We start from the raw sequence: 21,854 nt of genomic DNA, 5'->3' as shown, positions 1-21,854 counted from the left end.
CAGACTATAGAGAGAGCAGAGTCACACCTCAAGACAGATACAAAGCACATGCTTAGTGATTGGAAAAGTGGATGGAATTGTTCACATTATTTAAAACTCAAGTGCACTTAGTTGCATTTATGCATGTTAATTTCATGTATGTTAATTTCGTGTATGTTGAACACTGCTGTGTTTTTCTTGGCATAGTAGGCACTATTTTAACATCTCTTCTGGGTTGTAATCAAACTCCCTAAGAGTTGTGGTTGTGCTTAACTTCTTAGAGGCTTCATAGCCTGGATATAATAATTGGTACATAAATACATATCTGCTACCCAATTTCAAAATGACAGACTAAAAGACTAAAATTCCTATGCCCGTTTTTTTTCTTCTCTGTAAATGGAAATGTCTTTCTGTTCTTTGGAATTGTTTTGGCCTCAATATTTTGCTGAGAGAGAGAGAGAGAGAGAGAGAGAGAGAGAGAGAGAGAGTGTGTGTGTGTGTGTGTGTGTGTGTGTGTGTGTGTGTTTTAGGAGGCTTAATTCACATTATTTTTCTTGTATAAAATTATGTGGTGGCCACAGCTGGAGCCTGGGCCCTCTGCACAGAAACTCTGGTGTGGGTCTTTACAAGATGGTCAGTGATTTCCTGAGAGGGAGACTTGGTGAACACAGTCTCTTTCCAGAGATCTGGGGTGAGATAGCTCTAGGTCTTAGAGGTGGCATCAAAGGTGGCCTTGGTGAAGTTGCCCAGGGTGGCAGTGCAGCCCCTGGCCGAGGTATAGCCATCGTCAATACCCGCCATCATCAGCAACTTCTTAGGCACAGGGGCCGAGACAATGCCAGTACCCTGGGGGCAGGGATGAGGCACACCAGTACAGAGCCACAGGGGCCTGTTACCTTGCAAGGTACGGTGTGGGGCTTGCCGATCTTGTTTCCCCAGTAGCCTCGCCCCACAGGGACAGTAGAGAGCTTGGCCAGGAGAATGGCTCCACGGATGGCAGTGGCTACTTCCTTTGAGCACTTAACACCCAGACCAACATGTCCATTGTAGTCCCCAGTGGCGAACCGGGTCCTCTGGGCAGCACGTGTCTGCTTTTGCACAGGCATGATCTTCAAGACCTCATCCTTGAGGGATGCCCCAAAGAAAAAGTCAATGATCTCAGATTCCTTGATGGACAAGGAGATTAGATAGATTTCCTCTAGGGATTTGATCTTCATGTCCTTGACCAGGCGGCCCAGCTTGGTGACAGGGATCCACTCCTTGTCCTCGGCCTTGCCTCCAGGAGCTCCGCGGCCTCGGCCCCTGCTCCGACCCCGGCCGCAACCCCAGCCCGGGATGCCGCTGCCAAATCCTCCACCGAAGCCGCCACGACCTTCTATTCCCGGGGCCTCTGGCCCTCCCGGCCCGTCGCAGCACTGGCTTCATCCGCCATTTGGTGTTTCGTCGGAAAAGAAGCATGTGTTTGTGTTTTAAATGACTTATAAAGCGTGTCTTTTATCTAAAAAAAATAAAGTAAAATAAAAGACTCGGGAGTCATTTCTGTTTAGCAGAGAAAGTTTTATTTCAGAGTGAATGATTAATTTGGAGTGATTACTTTGGGAATATGCAAATTCTCCAGATACTACTCACTATCGTCATGTAGATTGTTGTCAGAAATGGCCTGTTTTACTGGCAGCTTCCTAGTAATGCTTTGTACTGTTTGGGCATCTGTCCATGTTATTAGACATGGGCTTCATAGAGAAGAAGGTCTTACAGATATTTATGGCAGGCTTATTACCTGAAGCATGTACAGAGAGTTAAGAGACACATTCTGCAGTTAGGTGCTCATGGTCTAGTTGAGAAATAGATGGAAACAGGTGAACAGTAGGTTTAAGAGCCAGCTCAGGACAGAGACGGAAGAGAGATAACTTTGCATCTGATGCACATTGAAAAGCCAATAAATGTTCATTAACGATGGAGGGAAGTGGAAAATAAACCACAATAGACCTTGGCAGAGAAGATGAGAATGACTTGTTTGGCCTGGGATTTGGAAAAATATTATATTTGGCTATGAGGTTATTACTCTTGCAACATTTTATCTCTTTGAGTGAAGAAGCTTGTAATTATATCCTAAGAATAACTTTAAGTGCTATTTCTTAATCTGGGAGGTTTATGGTCTCTAAGACATCAAGGCCAGGTTTCAGAGGGATTGTGGAAGTTACATTGATGAAGTTGAGAAGAATGTTTTGCGAGTAGTTCCGTGAAGAGGGCATTAACTTTAGCCTTAATGTTAAATTCTCTGATAGTCTGCATTCTCCCTTCTAGCTTCTTTAATATTTACTGTAGGCAGAAGAATAAGTAGTGACTCTAGATTCCTTAAGAGCTGCTTAGAGGTGTGTGTCTTCAAGTCAGAAGTAGGTGGAGAAGGGAGAGTGGAACTGGGGTTTAGTGATAGTCAAAGAAGTCTTCTGGGAGCATCAAAACAGAGATTCTGGGAGGTTCTCCGTTTTGAGATAAGTTACCTTATCTAGAATTCCAGATGTCACAACTGTTCTTGATTAACCTGTGTTTTAGCCAAGTGATGGGGGAGGCAAATGATGAACTCTTGTTTCTAGAATTGTGTCAGATCAAGGTGTAATGAAGGAGACAGAGAGCATCAGCACCAGATTTCTTCATGGCCAAAACAATTTGTTTAAGTTATGGAGTCACTCAGGAAGGTTTTTCATTCATTTTAGGAAAAGTTGGAAAATGGAAAATCTGGATCTGCACGTGCTCAGAATAATCCCTTGTGAGAGCCTTCTCACTTTTTAAGTCGGTGGGAATTATATCAGCTTTGAACTTTGTGGAAGCAGGAATTATAGTAGGAAATAAGGAAGCCAGTTATTTTCCCTTTTGGGGATAAGCTGACATTTAATCAGTAACCAATTTCTAAAGTTAGTGACTTTACTGTTCAGATTTATAAAAATAGAAAATATATATCATGTATCTAATTATCTGATTTCTCTTTTTTTCTAGGAGGTGTGATTGCCTACATCAGTTCTTCCAGCTCAGCCTCTAGCCCTGCCTCTTGTCACAGTGAGGGATCTGATAACAGTTTCCAGTCCTCCTTCTCTTCTGTTCCATCTTCTCCAAATAGCTCTAATTCTGATAACAATGGTAATCCCAAAAGTGGTGATCTCTCCAGTATTGAAGGCATTCTGAAAAATGATCGAATAGATTGTTCTATGAAAACAAGCAAGTCAAGTGCACCTGGCATGACAAAGAGTCATAGTGGAGTGACAAGTAAGTGTCTTTAGTTTTCTAAAGGTTGGTGCCCTTAATTGCAGGTGGGGCTTACTTTATCAATTCTTCATTTGGGGGAACCATTATATTTGGGAATATGATTTTCACTCCTTTCTGAGTAATACTAGTTCAGTAGTTAGGTAAGAAATCAGTGATGGTTTTTAAAGTTACAGCCTCAAGCAGTTGTCATAACTGATCCTTGCCTCAGAGTGAGAGATGGGGTTATATACTGTGCCTGACCATGTATCCTCTACAGTTAGTTTCCCCTTTTGCCACATTTTCACAGTTACTACCTTTCTTCTGGGCTCCTAGTACTGAATCTGGTGTCTAGAACAGAGTACTTACTCGTTATGGGAAGGAGTTTGCTTTAATGAAGTTGGAGCTAGGAACATTGGGATTTGGAAATAAAGCAGGATTTGGGATAACTGAATGAGTAGTGGAATTTGGACCCCTGAGTGAGTGTGGAGGTAAGATGGGCTGGTATAAGAGAAGATCAGGAAGGAATAGGATCTATCTAGTGCGTGGACAGCAGCCTGTGAAGACATCGTTTGCATTTTTTTTTTTTTTATTGATTGATTTCTCCATTCTTACCCAGGAGAACGGTTTTCTTAGTTCTGGTTGCATATCTGGTGTAAAGTAACTTTAGATTTACAAAATTTCAGAGTATGTTTAAAATCATCAGGAAAGGGCAAAATCAGCTTTCTGAAATATTTTTGGTCCCATAAACTGAGTTTCAAAGAAAGCCATGATGTCTTTCGATTTGTTAATTTGGTGTAAGGAATTTTCTTTTACATGATAAAAGTACATTTGTATCTATTTAAAACACAAGTTGAACAAAATAAAATATTCAATTGGAAAAAAAACAAACAGTTGAAAATCTTCTCCTGTCTTTACTTTTGTTTCTGTTTGTGCCTTAGAATTTAGTGGCATGGTTCTTCTGTGTAAAGTCTGTGGGGACGTGGCGTCCGGATTCCACTATGGAGTTCATGCTTGTGAAGGCTGCAAGGTAAAAGCATGCTTTGGTCTCTTTAAGCTACTGATTCTGGAATTAAACAAGTTGGAGTTTGGTTTGCCAGTTCTCACAGTTGATAATCTGGGAGGAGGAGAGAACTCATTGCTCTTCTTTACCTCTTAAGCGTTTTATGTAGTTATAAACATAACTTGTTTTGAGAAATAGGTTTTTAATTCAGTAAAAGTACTTCTTAAAAGATTTTGATCAAAATAAATTTTCTGTCTCCCTCAAATTTAATTATGGTATGAAACTGTGTGCACAAATGCTTATTTATTAATGCACCAACTGCTGTTCTAGGTGACAGGGAAACAGCAGGGAGCAAAACAGACTTGCTTTATTGGAACTTGGTTTAGACCAAACTTTGAATAGGTCTTATCAGATACATTATCATTCTGACATGTCAGGTACTAGGAGTTGGGAATAATTCCTAGATACTTATAAAAATGTGATGTCTTTGGAAGTAATGCCAAGTGAGTAAAAGAAACTTGGATATAAATTAAATTCTTGGGAAAGTTTATTATATTTGTAAGTTTAGTTGAATATTTCTTAGAGTGTCCATCAGATAATTCCAAGGGAGATAGTCTGTACTTACATCCAGGGACTCTCTCTTTGTCTTTTTAAATCTGGCACAATCCTTTCTCCTGAGTGTCAGAATTAACTTGGCCAAGGCAGGTGCTCCTGCTCTTCTCTGACTGAAGGCCAGAAGCAGGAATCCAGTTTGGCAGGACACGTTGGGTGAGCAAGATAATGAATATACATGATGAAAGAAGAAATATTTTCTAGGGTGGCTCTTAATGAATTGTGGTTTTGCTAATTCTTAATGGTCAGGTCACTTAACAAGCTGGTCAGTATTTTATATAGATGCAGCAATTTTCCACTGTTTTAAAAATTATTTAAACACTGTTTTTTTTTGTTTGTTTTCCCTCGAAAATGTGAAGTAATTATGGGGCTAGAGAAACAAAAGTACAAGCCAATAAGTCTAATTTTTATATTCTTGATACTTACACATAACTGCTCCATACTCTCTTAAAGGTGTGTCTAGCTCAGATATTGTAGTGTCCAAGTATAGTACCACAGTAATAAAGTCTAAAAATGCCGTATCCCACAAGTGCTAATAAGATTCATGAAATGTGTGGTTAGTTATGATATTCAGGGAAACTGCAGTTCAAGTTACTTTCGGTAATTTGTTCTTGACTTTTCCTTTCTCCTTGGAACTATTAAGCTAGGGATCTTTGAATACCTGTCACAGCACATGCACTTACTTTATTTGTTTAGTGAAGGCAGTAATCTATAGCCATCTAGCTGGGAACTCTTTTCCTGGATCATTAACTGGTCTCTGATGTGACACTTACCTGTTGCTGGCAAGCAACCAAGAACATCTGGCACATATAAGCAGGCCTTGCAGGTGTCAGCAGGTAATGATCTAGGGAAGACCAAGCTTTACTAACATAATCCTTCGTTCCAGTGAGGGGATTACTATAGCTATGGAACATATTTTTCTGTTAACTCTTTGAAAATAAGCCCTATTTCAAGAGTTTTGGAATTTATATGTGATTAAAGTATGGGCTGCGAAATGTGGCTGCAGGCAGGGGCTGGTAACAGGGGAAAGTGTAGTAGAAGGGGTGCTTGGAAAGCAGCAAGAGTCTGCAAAAAGGAAGAAAGAGAAGAGGGTTTTGTTCAGCTAGTAGATATAGGTACTTATTGGTACTGGTAAGAATGCAGGCAAATCCCATGGGTCGAGATTATATTTCCCTTGGGTCTAAGCCAAAATTATATCTCAGGCGTGGCTAGTAATGGATGGTTAGGGATTGGAGGAGGCTACTTATAAGGACTTCATCTGGGTGTTTTTAAATGAATGGGTGCATCTTCCTTTGTTCTTAGGGTTTCTTTCGGAGAAGCATTCAGCAAAACATCCAGTACAAGAAGTGCCTGAAGAATGAAAACTGTTCTATAATGAGAATGAATAGGAACAGATGTCAGCAGTGTCGCTTTAAAAAGTGTCTGTCTGTTGGAATGTCGAGAGATGGTATGTTCCCAGTTTATAGAGCGTTCTTTCTTAGAGCACAGGGGCTGGCTTTTATTCCTCAGCATAAACCAGAGCTATAAACCAGTTACCAGTGGCCCTCTCATGCTTAGGGTGAAGCAGATTTTAGAAAACACATTTTAATGCCTTGTAGGATGCCAAATTCATTAAAGTCAAATTTTAGCATCAACATTCCAGGAACAGCTTTGGCTCACTTCTTTTCTTTTTTTTTTTAATATATATATATTTTTATTGATTTCAGAGAGGAAGGGAGAGGGAGGGAGAGAGAAACATCAATGATGAGAGAGAATCATTGATCAGCTGCCTCCTGCACGCCCCCTACTGGGGATCGAGCCTGCAACCCAGGCATGTGCCCTTGACCGAATCGAACCTGGGATGCTTCAGTCTGCAGGCCGATACTCTACCCACTGAGCCAAATTGGCTAGGGTTCACTTCTTTTATTTTGTTGGTTCTTGTAAAAAGATCCCCCTCCCCCATACAATTTCAATACTTCTTCCCCCCCCCCCTTAAAAAGACTTAATTTTTCTATTTTTAAACGTAGTTTTATTGATTTCAGAGAGGAAGGGAGAGGGAGAGAGAGATAGCAACATCAATAATGAGAAAGAATCATTAATTGGTTGCCTCCTGCATGCAACGAGCCTGCAACCCAGGCATGTGCACTTGACCAGAACCGAATCCAGGACCCTTTTAGTCCACAGGCCGACACTATCCACTGAGCCAAATTGGAATTCTTGATATAGGAATCCGTGGCTCTTTCTCCATAATATCAGCATTGCTGATGAACTCATTTCTCGTTATGCGCATTATCTCTACCACTTTCTCAGCCCTGAGATGATAATGTGTCTTTAGGGTACAGATTCTGAGTACATTGAAAGGAGATGCAAAATTTAAAGAAACATTAGGGATTAGTTTAGTAGAGTTAATTAAGAATTGCTAAGAATGAACCTCATTTATCTAGGGGAGGGGCATTTAAACATTTATTTATTTTTTTATTAAATCTTTATTGTTCAGATTATTACATTTGTTCCTCTTTTTTTCCCCCCATAACTCCCCTCCTTCCAGCTCCCACCCCACCCTCCACCCTCACTCCCCACCCACTGAGTTCATCCATAGGTGCATGATTTTTGTCCAGTCACTTTAGGGGAGGGGCATTTAAACAGTCCGTTATGTTACTCTTACTGACACAGAAATACATATTGCAATGAGGAGCTTCTTGAATAAGAGATTTCCAGCAATTTGATGTTCGTGATTTTTAATTGCCTGAAAATTTTTTTATAGCACTAGAAATAGTAATCCAAAGTTGATAGATACTGTGATTGCCCCAAAAGAATAAAAATGTCTATCATTTGTGAAGGGGAGAGGGAGTAGAGGTGTAGAATGTGAAACACTATGGAATTGTTTTTTTTTTTGTTTTTTTTAAAATATATTTTATTGATTTTTTACAGGGAGGAAGGGAGAGAGAGAGATAGTTAGAAACATCGATCAGCTGCCTCCTGCACACTCCCCACTGGAGATGTGCCCACAACCAAGGTACATGCCCTTGACCGGAATCGAACCTGGGACCCTTCAGTCCGCACGCCGACGCTCTATCCACTGAGCCAAACCGTCCACGGCAGGAATTGTTTGTTTGATAATGTCAGAGATACACTTAGATTAGTAAGGCTTTCTTACTGGGTGGTATATTAAGTTTTTATTATCTTTGTATAAAAAGACTAGACAGAAGCTTTTTTTTCCTTTCCCTCTAGGATAGGAATGTTGGAGACAGGCACATTCTAAGACTAGTCTCTAAAATAATGGAGGATGAATGATTTCATTTTTATTTGTTTCATTGATTTTAATAAAAATCCAGCAAGTTGATTTTTCAATAACTACATTTCTATTGACCGTGTGTTTTTTGTTGTTGTTTATTTTTTTAAGATTTTATTTTTAAAGAAGCCAGTAAAGGAAAGAACAGGTCACTTAACATTGGGTCTTGTTGGATCTTGAGAATAAGGTTATGAAAATGAATTGAGAAAAGTCAGATATTCAGGGAGTGATTGTGCCTACTAGGTTCCATTAGTGTTAATGGATGTAAGTATTGAATTCCTTCTTAGGAGCAGAGCCTGCAGCCTTATTAATAAGGTGCTGTGTAGTCGTGCTGGTCTGCTTCAGGCTCTGATTTTCATTAGTTAATTTAAAGTTTCATTTCTAGATTTGTGCTTATAAATTATCCAAGAGATAGATCTTCTCCTTAGTTTTGTTTTGGGAGAACAATGGAAAATTTTCTCCCTCCCACTTCCTGTGGTATAGCCAGTAAGTTTAGAATAATTTGTGTCGGAGACATGTAGATACTCTTTTCTTATATGGCTAGAGGTCATAGCTAACAAAGATAATTTTGTGTTATTTTTCTTTATAAACAGGTCTTATTTAGAATATAGATGTTAAATATCTTTTTCTTCAATAGCTGTTCGGTTTGGTCGTATTCCTAAGCGTGAAAAACAGAGGATGCTAATTGAAATGCAGAGTGCGATGAAGAGCATGATGAACAGCCAGTTCAGTGGTCATTTGCAAAATGACACATTAGTAGACCATGAACAGACAGCCTTACCAGCCCAGGAACAGCTGCGACCCAAGCCCCAGCTGGAGCAAGAAAGCATCAAAAGCTCTTCTCCTCCCTCTTCTGATTTTGCAAAGGAGGAAGTGATTGGCATGGTGACCAGAGCCCACAAGGATACCTTTTTGTATAATCAAGAGCAGCGAGAAAACTCAGCAGAGACCATGCAGCCCCAGAGAGAACGGATTCCCAAGAACTTGGAGCAGTATAATTTAAATCATGACCATTGTGGCAATGGGCTTAGCAGCCATTTTCCTTGTAGTGAGAGCCAGCAGAATCTCAATGGACAGTATAAGGGGAGGAACATAATGCACTACCCAAATGGGCATGCCATTTGTATTGCAAATGGACATTGTATGAACTTCTCCAATGCTTATACTCAAAGAGTATGTGATAGAGTTTCGATAGATGGATTTTCTCAGAATGAGAACAAGAATAGTTACCTGTGCAACAATGGAGGGAGAATGCATCTGGTATAGTGAAATCAATTTTTTTTTTTTTTTGCTCACCTCGTATTAAGGAAAGCTTTGAAGGTTTTCTTCTATGTGGGGGATATACCTGCTTCAAGGGTGGGAGAGGGGGTGTCAAAACCTAAGAGTTTTACAGAATCAGTTTTGGGCAATATTTTAGGTCAGATGCTTTTAATAGACATCATTTGTTGAATGACCTAATTTTACACACAGGTACAAGCATGTGATTTGATTGATACTATGATTGGGATTAGGATTTTATGTAAAACATGGATCACGTAGAATTGGTCCTTTAATTCTTAGAAATCCCTTTCAAAATTTAAGCATTCTGATTAATCACTACCATACTAGCTTTGGGATTTTCTCTTTAAGGGCAGTAATTTCTTGATTTCTGTGGAGTTTTCTTTAACCATTATAATGCAAATAGGTCTTTGGATATAGAACATGGAAGTTTTATTGTGTTAGAATTTAGGAATATTTTAATTTAATAGGCAGCTTCTTAGGATTTTCTCAGACTCATCCTATGAGATGAGTTAATGTTATTCATATCATTCAAGTTTTTTTCATCAAATACAACAGTCTACATGAAAGTACAGTGTTTATATTCAGCCAAAATTTCATCAAAAGCATCAGTACTGCACCATTTCCAGTTTAAATCACGAGGTCCTTTGATAGTGCTTGGTATTTCCCACAGCCAGGTAATTAAAGCCTTCTCTTTGTATTTTCAAAATAGTTGACTTACCTCAATCCTTATGTTAGAATTTTTGGTCGCTTGCAAGTATTTGATCCCATTGATCTGAAATGTGACCTTATGTTTTATTAGAATTAGTGGCTACCTTATGGAGGGAAAAAAATCATGGTTACAGAATCATTTAATTCCTGGATCTCATGGATTTAGTGAAAATTTAAAGGATTTTACTAATAGAGATTACAGCACATGCTTCCTAATCTTTTTAGTGTTTTTATGCCTTTAGCTTCCTATTTTTTCCTTCCCAATCCTTATTTAGATGTTGCACTTTGTACTCCAGTCATTGTTTCCTATTGACTAAGTGGAGGTCAGTACTTACATCATCGTTTATAAAATAGGTGATTAGTGATCTTTTTATTTTTTATTTTTTTTGATTAGTGATCTTTTTAAAAAAGTGAGGCATCTCACTATATTTTCCTCTTTGAAATCACAACATTGTAATTGTGACCATTTAGAAAAAAGTGAGTTTTGAAATATTAACTATGGGCTTGAGTTCTAGGCCTGTGACTTTTAGCTTTATTTGGTAAGTCACTAAACATCTTAGAGTCTCATTTTCTCATCTAAGAAATTGTAATATCTGCCATAACTAATAGGATTGAGAAGTAAATATGTGTAATTATTTTTTAAACCATAAAGCCAGCATAAGGTGGCAGCAGTGCTACAAAATGAACCCTTCAACCTGTGCAATGGGTTTTTGAAATAGCTTGTTACTGAGCTCATTTTTTGTGTAGGCTGCCTCTTGCGTGGTAACAAGTTAATTGCTATTTAAATAGGTTGCTGTGAGGCTTTTTGTCAAAAGGCAGAGTTTCCAAAAGAGGAAGTGTTATCAGTAGCACCTGAAGGTTATTTTCATGTTGGTGTTTCCAATGATGGAGATGCTACTTCTGAAATTTCTTTACCACCTCTCACAATTAAAGAGTTTTTCTGTTTTGTGCATCTTAGGTTTGTCCAATGAGTAAGTCTCCATATGTGGATCCTCATAAATCAGGGCATGAAATCTGGGAAGAATTTTCAATGAGCTTCACCCCGGCAGTGAAAGAAGTGGTGGAATTTGCAAAGCGTATTCCTGGATTCAGAGACCTCTCTCAGCATGACCAAGTCAACCTTTTAAAGGCTGGGACTTTTGAGGTAGATTTTGTTAATCTTGAGTATAGATACACGGCATGTAGTATTTTATTTCCATGCATTTTACTTCTTTTCTAAATGAGTATTTGTAGTCCAGAGGCCGAAACTACCAACAAAAGGATGACCATTTCAGGATCTTGGGAGAGAGGCTAGCTAGGTAAATGCAATTCTTAGGACTTAAAATATGAATGATCTGTATTTCCAGCATACAAACTCCAGGTTCTAGGATTGCTTTTAGACGTGGACTTGGTGGGATCTGCAGAGTGATGGACACCTACTGAAAGCCTAGCCTGGCGTTGACTGTACAGAATATGAAGGGTAACTAGAGTGTGGTCTTTTCTTTTAGGAGATTGTAGAATACGGGGTGGGGCAACAGTAGGTTTACAGTTGTGAGTATGAAAAATACAAGAATTTATTCTTGCATTATTATTTATTACTGCATTTTCCACACAAACAACGGTAAACCTACTTTTGCCCCACCCTGTATTTGGTGGATGTATCAGACATCTCTTCCGTGCCAGCTCAGATTTTCTTGGCCCCATCTCACTCCAGAATCCATGGCTACTTTTTCTACTCCAGCTTCTCTTGTGCGATGCCTTCTGCCTGGGCTTGAGGCAGCCACGGTTGGCAAGTTTAGTAGGACACAGACAGTGCCTCTTGTGCTTAGGTGCCTAGGTGACTCACGGGTCTGCTCCATGGCTTCCCTATTGCTCTGAGGTATGAGAAGTCTCAGGACTTGATTGGAGCTCACTTGTGCATTATTCTGAAATGCAGGGTGGGAGGTGGGAGGTGGGAAGTTGATGTCTGGAGGGTGAAATCTTTGATTCGTGGGAGTAGGGAGCCATTTCTCCATAAAAGTCCCACATGATTGAGCTCTTAGTTTTTCTTTTCTTTTTTTTTTGGCTCTTAGTTTTTCTTAGTAAGTGGTGGCTAGCTCAGTAAATGTTGCTAATATCTGCTCTCTTTGCTTCCCTATTCCATTTCCTTTTCCCCTACTTTTGTTTTCACATGTGCCAGTGCACACCCCACATAAACTTTTACCTTAGGCTCTATTTTCTGGGGCACCTGGACTAGAACAGAGAAGAAAGAAGCCTTGTTCATGAATGAAATATCTATGGTTTATTAAAAAATAACACCTATAGGTTAGGATTTTCAGTTTAAAGGAAAACATTACACTTAAGATTTAAAGCCACAAGGTGTGTCAGTGATCAATTCACCTTTTTTAAAAATTGATTAAAGTATTACATATCAATTCACCCATTTTTGAAGTTAAGTAACTACAGCCCAGAGAGGTGAAGAGACTTTTCTTGGACTACCAGTAAATTCGTAACACAGTCAGGGCTGGAACACAAACCCCCAATTCCATGTCTTGGGTTCTTTCCGTGGTGTGATTTGCCTTGGGATTGCTGTATTCTAGGTAGCACCATCTTCATAGAAGGCTCGCCCTCTTTTGGATTGTCTTGGGTAAAACAAGTCTTTGCTTGGGAGCATTGCAAAGAGAAGGTGGTCAGTGTTCCGCTGATGATGAGGGAAATATGTGACAGATGTCACCATTTAGTATAGTGGACGGCGTGCTGTGGGTAAGCAATGGTTGACTGGTTTGGTTCGGATTTTGATTCTAACTTGGTGTGTAGACCACTTTTACTGTAATAGTTGTCTTTGTATACTGTCTCTTTGGGCTATGATTTCTTGAAATGGTCTAATTAGAGTTCATCTGTTGCATATGCCTTGGCTGCATTTGATGTTTTGATATTTCCAAGTGTTACTGCATTGAAATATTGCTTTTTTATTCAGAGCTTAGAGACTGTGAGATGTACTTGATAACTTAAAGAGTTTCTTTAATGCCTTTGGCCAAGGCCCAGTTTCAAATTTCTTGGCATTATTGCTTGCTTTAATTTTGTATTTGCATTTCAGAATCTCTATTGATAGAGTATCACAGGACTTAAGTATTTTGCTGCTGGTTGCTAGGAAAAAAAAAAAAAATCTCCTTGGAATTTTTACTGCTTTGGTAGAGAATTTGCCTTAAGGAAATGATTCTGGGTAAAATAAACTCAGTTTTTCCTTTACAGCTTTTTTATATGTAGAATGTTTTTAACTGACTTGAATACTGAGGTATTTCTTAGCACTGGTATTGAACTTCTTCAAATATGCCTGAATCTTTTTCTTTTTCCAGGTTTTAATGGTACGGTTTGCTTCATTATTTGATGCAAAGGAGCGTACAGTCACCTTTTTAAGTGGAAAGAAGTATAGCGTGGATGACTTGCACTCAATGGGAGCCGGGGATCTGCTGAATTCTATGTTTGAGTTTAGTGAGAAGCTGAACGCTCTCCAGCTTAGCGATGAAGAGATGAGTTTGTTTACAGCAGTTGTCCTGGTATCTGCAGGTAAGCAAGCTGGTTCAAAACTGTGCCACACCTAGAATATAATGACCAACTGGGGAGAAGGTAGCAGTTAACGAGGTTGTGGAATAACAGCTGTGAGAACTAAGTAGAGAAGCTGTAAGTAACTGGGACAGCAGAAAGTCAGTGTAACTTCTTAGGTAGAGGAACGATCATGCACAAACAAAGTGATGCTTTAACATTACTTCTGCATTGTTATCTGGGTGGATTAGACAGGCGAGTCATTAGAGCTGGAGAGTCAGGTGGAGAAGCTGTTGAAATAACTCTAGGTCTGAGGCAGTGGAATGAGCACTTCTGAAACAGGTTGTGGCAGAGGCGGTGGAGAAGGAGGACTATATCCAGAGAAACTTGAGGAAGAAATGAAGGCAGGGGGTGAGGCAGAGCTCTATGCTAGGAACTCTGCTACTACCGTCATTTGTATTTTCCACCAGGACCATAGTTTTTATTTTGTTTTAATCTCCTTTTGAAAAAGCCTCGTTCTGTTTCTTGGCCATAAGAATAATCTGAGTCCTTTGAAAAATTGAAAATAGTAAGATGAAATAAGGGTGATAATATCACTACCAAAAAGATAACATTAGGAGTCTCTTGCTATCCATTCTGCTCTCTCTGCATTTATCCACTTGCCTGCTTATTGATATATGTTATGTAAAAAATGTTGGACCTAGCCCTAACCGGTTTGCTCAGTGGATAGAGTGTCAGCCTGCGGACTCAAGGGTCCCAGGTTCGATTCTGGTCAAGGGCATGTACCTTGGTTTCGGGTACATCCCCAGTAGGGAGTGTGTAGGAGGCAGCTGGTCGATGTTTCTCTCTCATCGATGTTTCTAATTCTCTGTCCCTCTCCCTTCCTCTCTGTAAAAAAAAAAAAAAAAATCAATAAAATACATTAAAAAAAAAGTTGGACCTATTAAGTGGAAAACTTTAGAAAAGAATATATGCATTCTTGTTTTTGTTACGTTTATATATGAAGATATACAAGAAACACACTTACATGCACAATTCCGTGCATTTTAAAATAATATGTTTTCACTTAAATATATGATAGTATTCATGTCAAGTTTAAATCTTTACCACTTATAAAGGACTGATGTTATTGTTAAAGCATTACCTAGACAAGAAAATAAAATTCAGGAACTACCGAAGAGTATTAAATGAAAATTCTCTCCTTCCTTCTGCTACTCCGAGCCTGTTCTTCAGAGAACTATATTTCTAACCATCTTTCATTTTGATTGTTCTGATGGTTGCCCACCCAACTCTAAATGCTATGCTTATACCTCTTTTTATTTACTAGCTATAACTGATAAGTAAAAGTATCCTCTCACTTTTCCTCTCAGTTTTTACAAATTTTACTTTTTCAGTTACTGTATTGGTTTTATTTATAATTTCAACATGCTCACATTTAAATATAAATTCTCACCCGAGGATATTTTTCCTTTGATTTTTTTTTTTAGAGAATGGAACGAAGGGAAGGAGGAGAGGGAGAAGAAAGTGATAGAGACAGAGATAGAGAGATAGAGATAGAGAGAGAGAGAGAGAGAGAGATAGAAACATCAATTGAGAGAGACATATAGTAGACCAGTTGCCTCCCACACTCCTTGACGGGGCTGGAAATTGAACCAGATTGTGTGAAATGGCACCAGTCTCTTTCAGTTGAAGATTAGGGACTGGCATGTAGGTATGAGACCAAGGCTCATACAGATTTTAGTTGTCCTCATAAGAGGTTTTTGTTGAAGGAATTTAACTTCCATCCTGTGGGAAGAGAATGTGCATAAAGAGGAGATTTGGTGAGGAGTACAGGCTTGGGAGAGGGAAGCAGCAGCAGCCAAGGAAGTAGACGTTGGATGTGTCAGAGTTAAACTGCTAGTGTAGGATTTAGTGCATCATTTAGAAGATGAATTTCCACTTTAGGCTGTGTATTCTGTTAGTTTCTAGAGGGTTATTGTTTTATGATCTAGCTAGATTTGTAGTTAGGTTCTTTGGCCTCTTAATCATGAAAACATGGTTTTAGAAATTGAGGTTTTAGAAAAACGTAATATGATTTACATCATTAGTTGTAGGCATCCCTTTCCATGAAGTTCTGAGTTGTATAGAGAAGCATAGGTGATCCAAACACAAAACATTCACCAGAAGACAACCACTTCCTATACTCAAACATCCTTCTCCACTTACTGTTTGTTTCTTTCTTTGCCCATCGATATTATTGTGCTTGTGGGGATCACGTTCATTCTTTTCCTGTTGTTGGTATTGTAAGTTACTGATGATATAATGCAAACCAGTTACTTTTTTCTGCCAAAATATGAGCTCTGTAAAGGAAGGAATTTTGGGTTATGTTCACTGCTAATTCTTTAGCACCTATCACAGTAACCACCTACATTCAATTAGAGTTTGGTGAATGAATTAATAAATTGCAAGGATGTTAAAGAAAACAGTTAGTTGGATATTAAAGGCAGCGGTAACTTGTAGAAGCATTGTTAAAAACTTTAGTTAATTTTGCAAACATGACCCTTATGGATTGTATGGCCAACATCAAATGTCAAGAGAAAAGAGGTCTTTGTCTGACAAATTATGACACCCCCCAAACAAATAGTCAACATTCATTTGTGTGTTTTTTCTTAAGAATTACCGTATAGTTCAAATCAGTAGTCACCAATTTGTTTCTTTTTCTATAAGAATTAGTGCAGCCATAACCGGTTTGGCTCAGTGGATAGAGCATCGGCCTGCGGACTGAAGGGTCCCGGGTTCGATTCCGGTCAAGGGCATATACCTTGGTTGCGGGCACATCCCCAGTAGGGGGTATGCAGGAGACAGCTGATCAATGTTTCTCTCTCATCGATGTTTCTAATTCTCTATCCCTCTCCCTTCCTCTCTGTAAAAAATCAATAAAATATATTAAAAAAAAAGAATTAGTGCATAGTATTGATAATAATCCAAGTTTATTAAAAATATTTTCATTATTTTTTCTGCATTTAGAGTTAAACTGTTTTTCCTTTACTATTAAATATTAGTCCTTGTTCTAAGTATTTGTATTGCAAATGGCTTTTTAAGCTATCAGTTACAATGGAAGACTTCCTTAATCTCCTTGTAAAAAATGAAAAAGGGTATAAATGACCAGAGAATTTTGTTTCCTTGGAGAAGTGTTTTTCTTACTAATTACAACTCCCTATACTGGGAGCCATTGACTATTTCTTGCACACTACTGCCTCCTATTGTAAAGGGAAGAAATAGCCCTCGATGATGAAAAAAGTCAATGGGCAAACAACATAGGTTTGGCTAATTTTAAGATACTTTTGTTTTAAAAGATACTTCCTTTTATTGCTAGTTTATTAAACCACTTATTTATTATTGGTATGATGAGCTTAATAAACAGTTTGCTTAATGAAAGTGCATGCAGGTTAATATAGGCATTAAAGTTGCATAGTATATTAGCTATCTATTACTGTACAACAAGTGACTCTAAAACTTAGTGGCTTAAAGATGTGTACATTTATTTCCCACAGTTTCTGAGGGTTAGGGGTATGGTGTGGCTTAGATGTGTGCTCTGGCTCCAGGTTTCTTAGGAGGTTGTAGCCAGCTCTGGGCAGGGCTGCGATCTCATATGAAGGCTCTACAAGGAAGCGTCTGCTTCCAGGCTTATTCACAGGGTTGTTGGCAGGATTCAGATCCTTGCACGATGTTGGACTGAGTGCCTCTGTTCCTTGCTGGCTGTTGGCTGGAGACCAACCTCTGTTCCTTTGCACTGGGCCACTCCGTAGGGCAGCTCACAGCGTGGCATCTGGCTTTGTGAGTGCCTAAGATAGAAGGTACATTTAAAAAAATTTTTTTAAATTTAATTAATTTATTTAAAATAATTTATTTTTAATTTATTTTGATTATTTTTTTAGAGAGAGAGGGGTAGAGAGAGGGATAGAAAGATAGAAACATCGATGAGAGAAAGACATCATCAATCGGTTGCCTCCTGCATGCACCCCTACTGGGGATCAAGCCCACAACCCAGGCATGTGCCCTGACCAGGAATTGAACAGGTGACCTTTTGGTTCCTGGGTTGACGCTCAACCACTGAGCCACACCAGCTGGACAAGGAAGCTACAGTTTTTTTGGTAATCTAATATTTTGTTCATTAGTGATGAGTTAGATACACAAGGACAAGGATACCAGGACGAGGAGGTCACTGAGGCTCTTTCAGAGGCAGCCTACCACACACGGTAGCATGCAAATGTGGGTATGTTCCATATGAGGTGCAATTATATTTCTGAACCGCACTGTTCATTTTGTTTTGCCAATTAGCAGTTAAAATGAGCAGGTAGTATCTCATTTTTTAAAAATCAGAACCTCAAGTATCAAGTGTACCAGGTGATACATATCTTTATAATACAATGAATAGCTATAAAAATTTGCCACTGGGATTTAAAAAACTGTCAGTTATCTTTTGCCTGTGTTCCAATGTATAAAATCTTGTTTTGAATTCATTAATGCAATCGATGAACAGGAATTATGTGTAATTTGAATGTCGATAATATATCCTCTCCTTCTTATTTCTCTATTCCTTACTCTGCATTAGATCGATCTGGAATAGAAAACGTCAACTCTGTGGAGGCTTTGCAGGAAACTCTCATCCGTGCACTAAGGACCTTAATAACGAAAAACCACCCAAATGAGGCCTCTATTTTTACAAAACTTCTTCTAAAGTTGCCAGATCTTCGATCTTTAAACAACATGCACTCTGAGGAACTCTTGGCCTTTAAAGTTCACCCCTAAAGGCCTTCATTTATTTAACATGAACTGAGTCATATTAACTGTACATTTGTGCTAAAATGCTTATTTATATGTGTATACTGTACCATATGTGGAGATAGGAAGGCCTTTAAGAAACACAAGATTGTAGGCCATCTCTTTGTCATGCAGTAGCTGTTTGGATTGAAATTTTTTTCAGCTATGATTAGACGTTGACCGCATTTCCCTGGTAGACCAATCAGCTGTGTCGCACTTAACTGGAGAAGTTACACTGAATTATAGTTACACTGAATGTTAGACTTTTTCATCTGCCAAAACCAAAAACCATTTTGATCTCCCTGTGGTATAAATGTAACGCACAGTCCCAAGTATATGAGGACTTAAAAGTTAATCCTTTGTGGTGGAGGTTCTATTGTAGGATGGAAACTTGATTTACCACAAGACTATTGGATCTGGTGATTGGAGACTTCGTAGGTGAGGAGATTTCCCTGTCTATTTTACTCTGCCACTGTTAAAGTGTATGATCCTGGGCAGGTTGGTTGACAGTGTTTCCAATGCCTCACCTCACAGAGATTCTAAAAAAATGTCTATAAAGCATATTTACCTCCTGGGAGATAGGCACTATGTAAATAAGGTAAAATTTTTGTTAGTATAATTATTCATTATAATATTCTTTTCTGATTTGTAAGCATTTCTTAGAAATGATTTCATAGTCCACACCAATCTATTCAGGGTTCCTGCATATGTGTGAGGTATCATCCTGGCACATACACACACAAAATTTATGGGTACATCAGATACATAGTATGTGTACATAAGATGTATGTGAATGTGGTTATACCTATATTTCTTCACAATATTTTAAACTGTGAAGAACTTTATCATACAATAAACTTAAAAGAAGAGGTGTCAAAAGACCCAAATTAGGTGCATTTTACCTATTGGTGACATAACCATTGCTTTAAATGTTTAGACAGTAGAATATTGAATTTATGCTCTATTTTTGTTTAAGCAGCACTTAATGTAAAAATGCAGCAGGCAGTCGAGTCCAAATTTCAGAAAATATGTACTTTAGAGTTCACCTTTGGTAAAAGTTTTGGTTCAAGGGAATAGTTGTTTAAAAGTTTATTCAGATTCTTATCTTGAGCTAAAAAAGGTAACATTGCTGCCCCTTATACACATGCTGCAGCTTGATGATAAATAATATTTTGATTCATTCTGAAGAACCAGTCAATGTTTAAGAAAGTTGTTTAATATGTTGGTGTGTGTGTGTGCGCGCGCGCACAAGTGTGTTCTGAGTCTACTATTCCCCCACTAAACACTACAGGGATTTTATCAAATTAGATTTAATCTATAATTAGGAAAATCATTTAGTATGTGACTTACAGGTTTAGAAGTGGTATAGTCAAAAACATTTCATTCACCTTTTTTGGGCTTTATTAAATAGGTAAGATCAACCTTTTTATAGAAGTAGGAGAAATAGCCAAAGTTGAGGATTTTATGTGTTTTTCTGTTTCCCTAGAAAATAGCAACTAATTGTTGTTTTTTTTTTTTGGGGGGGGAATAAAGATTGCCTTCTATATAATTTTTGGATTACATAAATTTTCAAAAATGAAAAGAGCCCACTTTACTATACTCAGCCTGTTACTTTAATGACGTGAGCAGAATGCCTTATTTTGTAATCTTGTTTAACTTGTTGCTGTGGGTACTTGAATTCCTGTGGCACTGGTTAAGTAAGTTAAAAATAAAGTTAAACCCTCTCATTATTAAAGAGGAAAGGTGATGGTGATGTCTATAATACAATATAAACCATAATTGTGATTTACCTTAAATAGGTATGACTCTTATGGGATATACAGTATAGTTTTGTGAATTCTTTACATGATAGCATTATCTTTTTATAATTTTTCCCCCTGAGATAAATACATAGTTTTCTTCTATGGGGAATAGAAACAGCTTTTTGAAATAATACTGAAAACCTCAAAGATCATCTTGATTCTTAATTTTTGCCTTTTGCATAAGTGGCTTTATAACATGTATCTTTAAAACAATTACTAAGTCTTTAGGAATGTGTAACCAGAACTGTGTTAGTATTGCTTATAAAACCTTAGTTAGGTTCAATATATACATGTATACGTCGATGTATAGGTATGTAGATTTGCATTTTGTCTTGTAAAATTTTATTTGAATGAATTCTTCCTGTAGGTAATGGGAAACAAAATTAATAATTCATGTGCCACTCATAGCATTTCTATATTTGAAAATAGCCCAACATTGAAACTTCTAATTCTAAAATTAAACCAGCAGCCTATTACAAGCACATTCTTTGATTGGGTCATTGGTTATAAACTTACTAAATGCAGAGAAGACAAACTAGTTTTAGGAAACTTCTGAGTTTTAGGAAACTTCTGAGTCGGTGGGACGCTGTTGATGAATTAATATTGTACTGTATGAATTAAGTGATGCTTTAACTCGTGATTTTTACATTTTAAAGTTAAAAAATGGGCATTATGTCAGCACACTTAAGGGCATTATGTTAGCAAGCTAAAACTTTTTTTCCCCCCTGTGCTTTTAATGTGTCTCTTTATATGATCTGAGAAGAGGATTCAAGCTTTTAGAGAGAAATAGCTGAGGGAAATGGGTAACATCTTCTTGGAATGCAGCTTTTTCTTATGGCAATGGTTTAATTACAGATTAAAAAATTAGAAGGATTAAGTGTATAGTTTTCATATCAACATTTCAAGAAATTACCATTGTAACTTGATAAGATATGAGTTATTTTATGTAAACATCATTGCAAGGCAAGGTGTAGAAGCTCAGCTAGATTTATTACTGTGCACGAGAGTAAGTACCTATCTCAATTATTCTTTTTCCTTTCCAATATAAAGTTTGCTGAATGTACAAGAAGAGTTTATTACTTAGGATATAGAATTTTTTTTAGGGGTTGGGGGGAAGGGTTCTGTCAAGAAATGACCTGTAAGCAAAGATTATCTTGATTTGATCTGAAACAAAACTTGAAGTTATTCTTGGACTAACATGGAAAAATAAAATGGCTGTTGTTTTAAAAAATGATAGAAATATATTGTTGACGAGATATGAATTAAGTTTATTTTCTACAAACTGTTACTGATGAGAACATGGGTAATACCTTCCATGTTTCTGAAAAGTAATCTGTACATGGGGGGGAGGGGATAATAAATATTATTTCTAACCAACTGTGGTTTTTGGTATTTTTCTATCTCGATGTTTTTGTAAGACCATTTATAATTTATCTTACACCTTTCCTTGAACGTAGCAGGATCTCTTATGTAAATCTTTAACTTAATATAGGGAAATGTCTGTGTAAAGCTTTTTTTTTTTAACAGTTTGACAGTTTTTAATTATATATTTTTATTGATTTCAGAGAGGAAGGGAGAGGGGGAGAGAGATCGAAACATCAATGATGAGAGAGAATCATTGGCTGCCTCCTGCAGACCCTGTACTGGGAATTGAGCC

General features: G+C 37.9%; 1 protein-coding gene and 1 pseudogene across 2 annotated transcripts in view; one reads left to right on the top strand and one right to left on the bottom strand.

The window, feature by feature from the left end:
- The window catches only part of NR1D2 (nuclear receptor subfamily 1 group D member 2), a 28,442-nt gene extending 6,868 nt beyond the window's left edge, over positions 1-21,574 (top strand). Inside the window, exons 1-8 of one of the 2 annotated variants that reach the window (XM_023752965.1) lie at positions 2,730-2,746; positions 2,974-3,240; positions 4,158-4,246; positions 6,134-6,278; positions 8,740-9,362; positions 11,050-11,235; positions 13,406-13,616; positions 18,187-18,383. In XM_023752965.1, the coding sequence (XP_023608733.1) occupies positions 3,183-3,240; positions 4,158-4,246; positions 6,134-6,278; positions 8,740-9,362; positions 11,050-11,235; positions 13,406-13,616; positions 18,187-18,383 (1,509 nt within the window). In that variant the 5' untranslated portion in view covers positions 2,730-2,746; positions 2,974-3,182. Of the gene's footprint in view, positions 1-2,729; positions 2,747-2,973; positions 3,241-4,157; positions 4,247-6,133; positions 6,279-8,739; positions 9,363-11,049; positions 11,236-13,405; positions 13,617-18,186 lie in introns of those variants that run through there. The other variant, XM_006087616.3, reaches the window with a different exon arrangement.
- Positions 357-1,411, bottom strand: LOC102427728 (annotated as a pseudogene).
- Positions 21,575-21,854: the final 280 nt, after the last annotated feature.

Source organism: Myotis lucifugus, unplaced genomic scaffold (genome assembly GCF_000147115.1).
Source record: "Myotis lucifugus unplaced genomic scaffold, Myoluc2.0 scaffold_39, whole genome shotgun sequence".
NCBI lineage: Eukaryota > Metazoa > Chordata > Mammalia > Chiroptera > Vespertilionidae > Myotis > Myotis lucifugus.
Note: the sequence above shows the minus strand (reverse complement) of the source record. Positions and strands in the feature narration are given on the sequence as shown.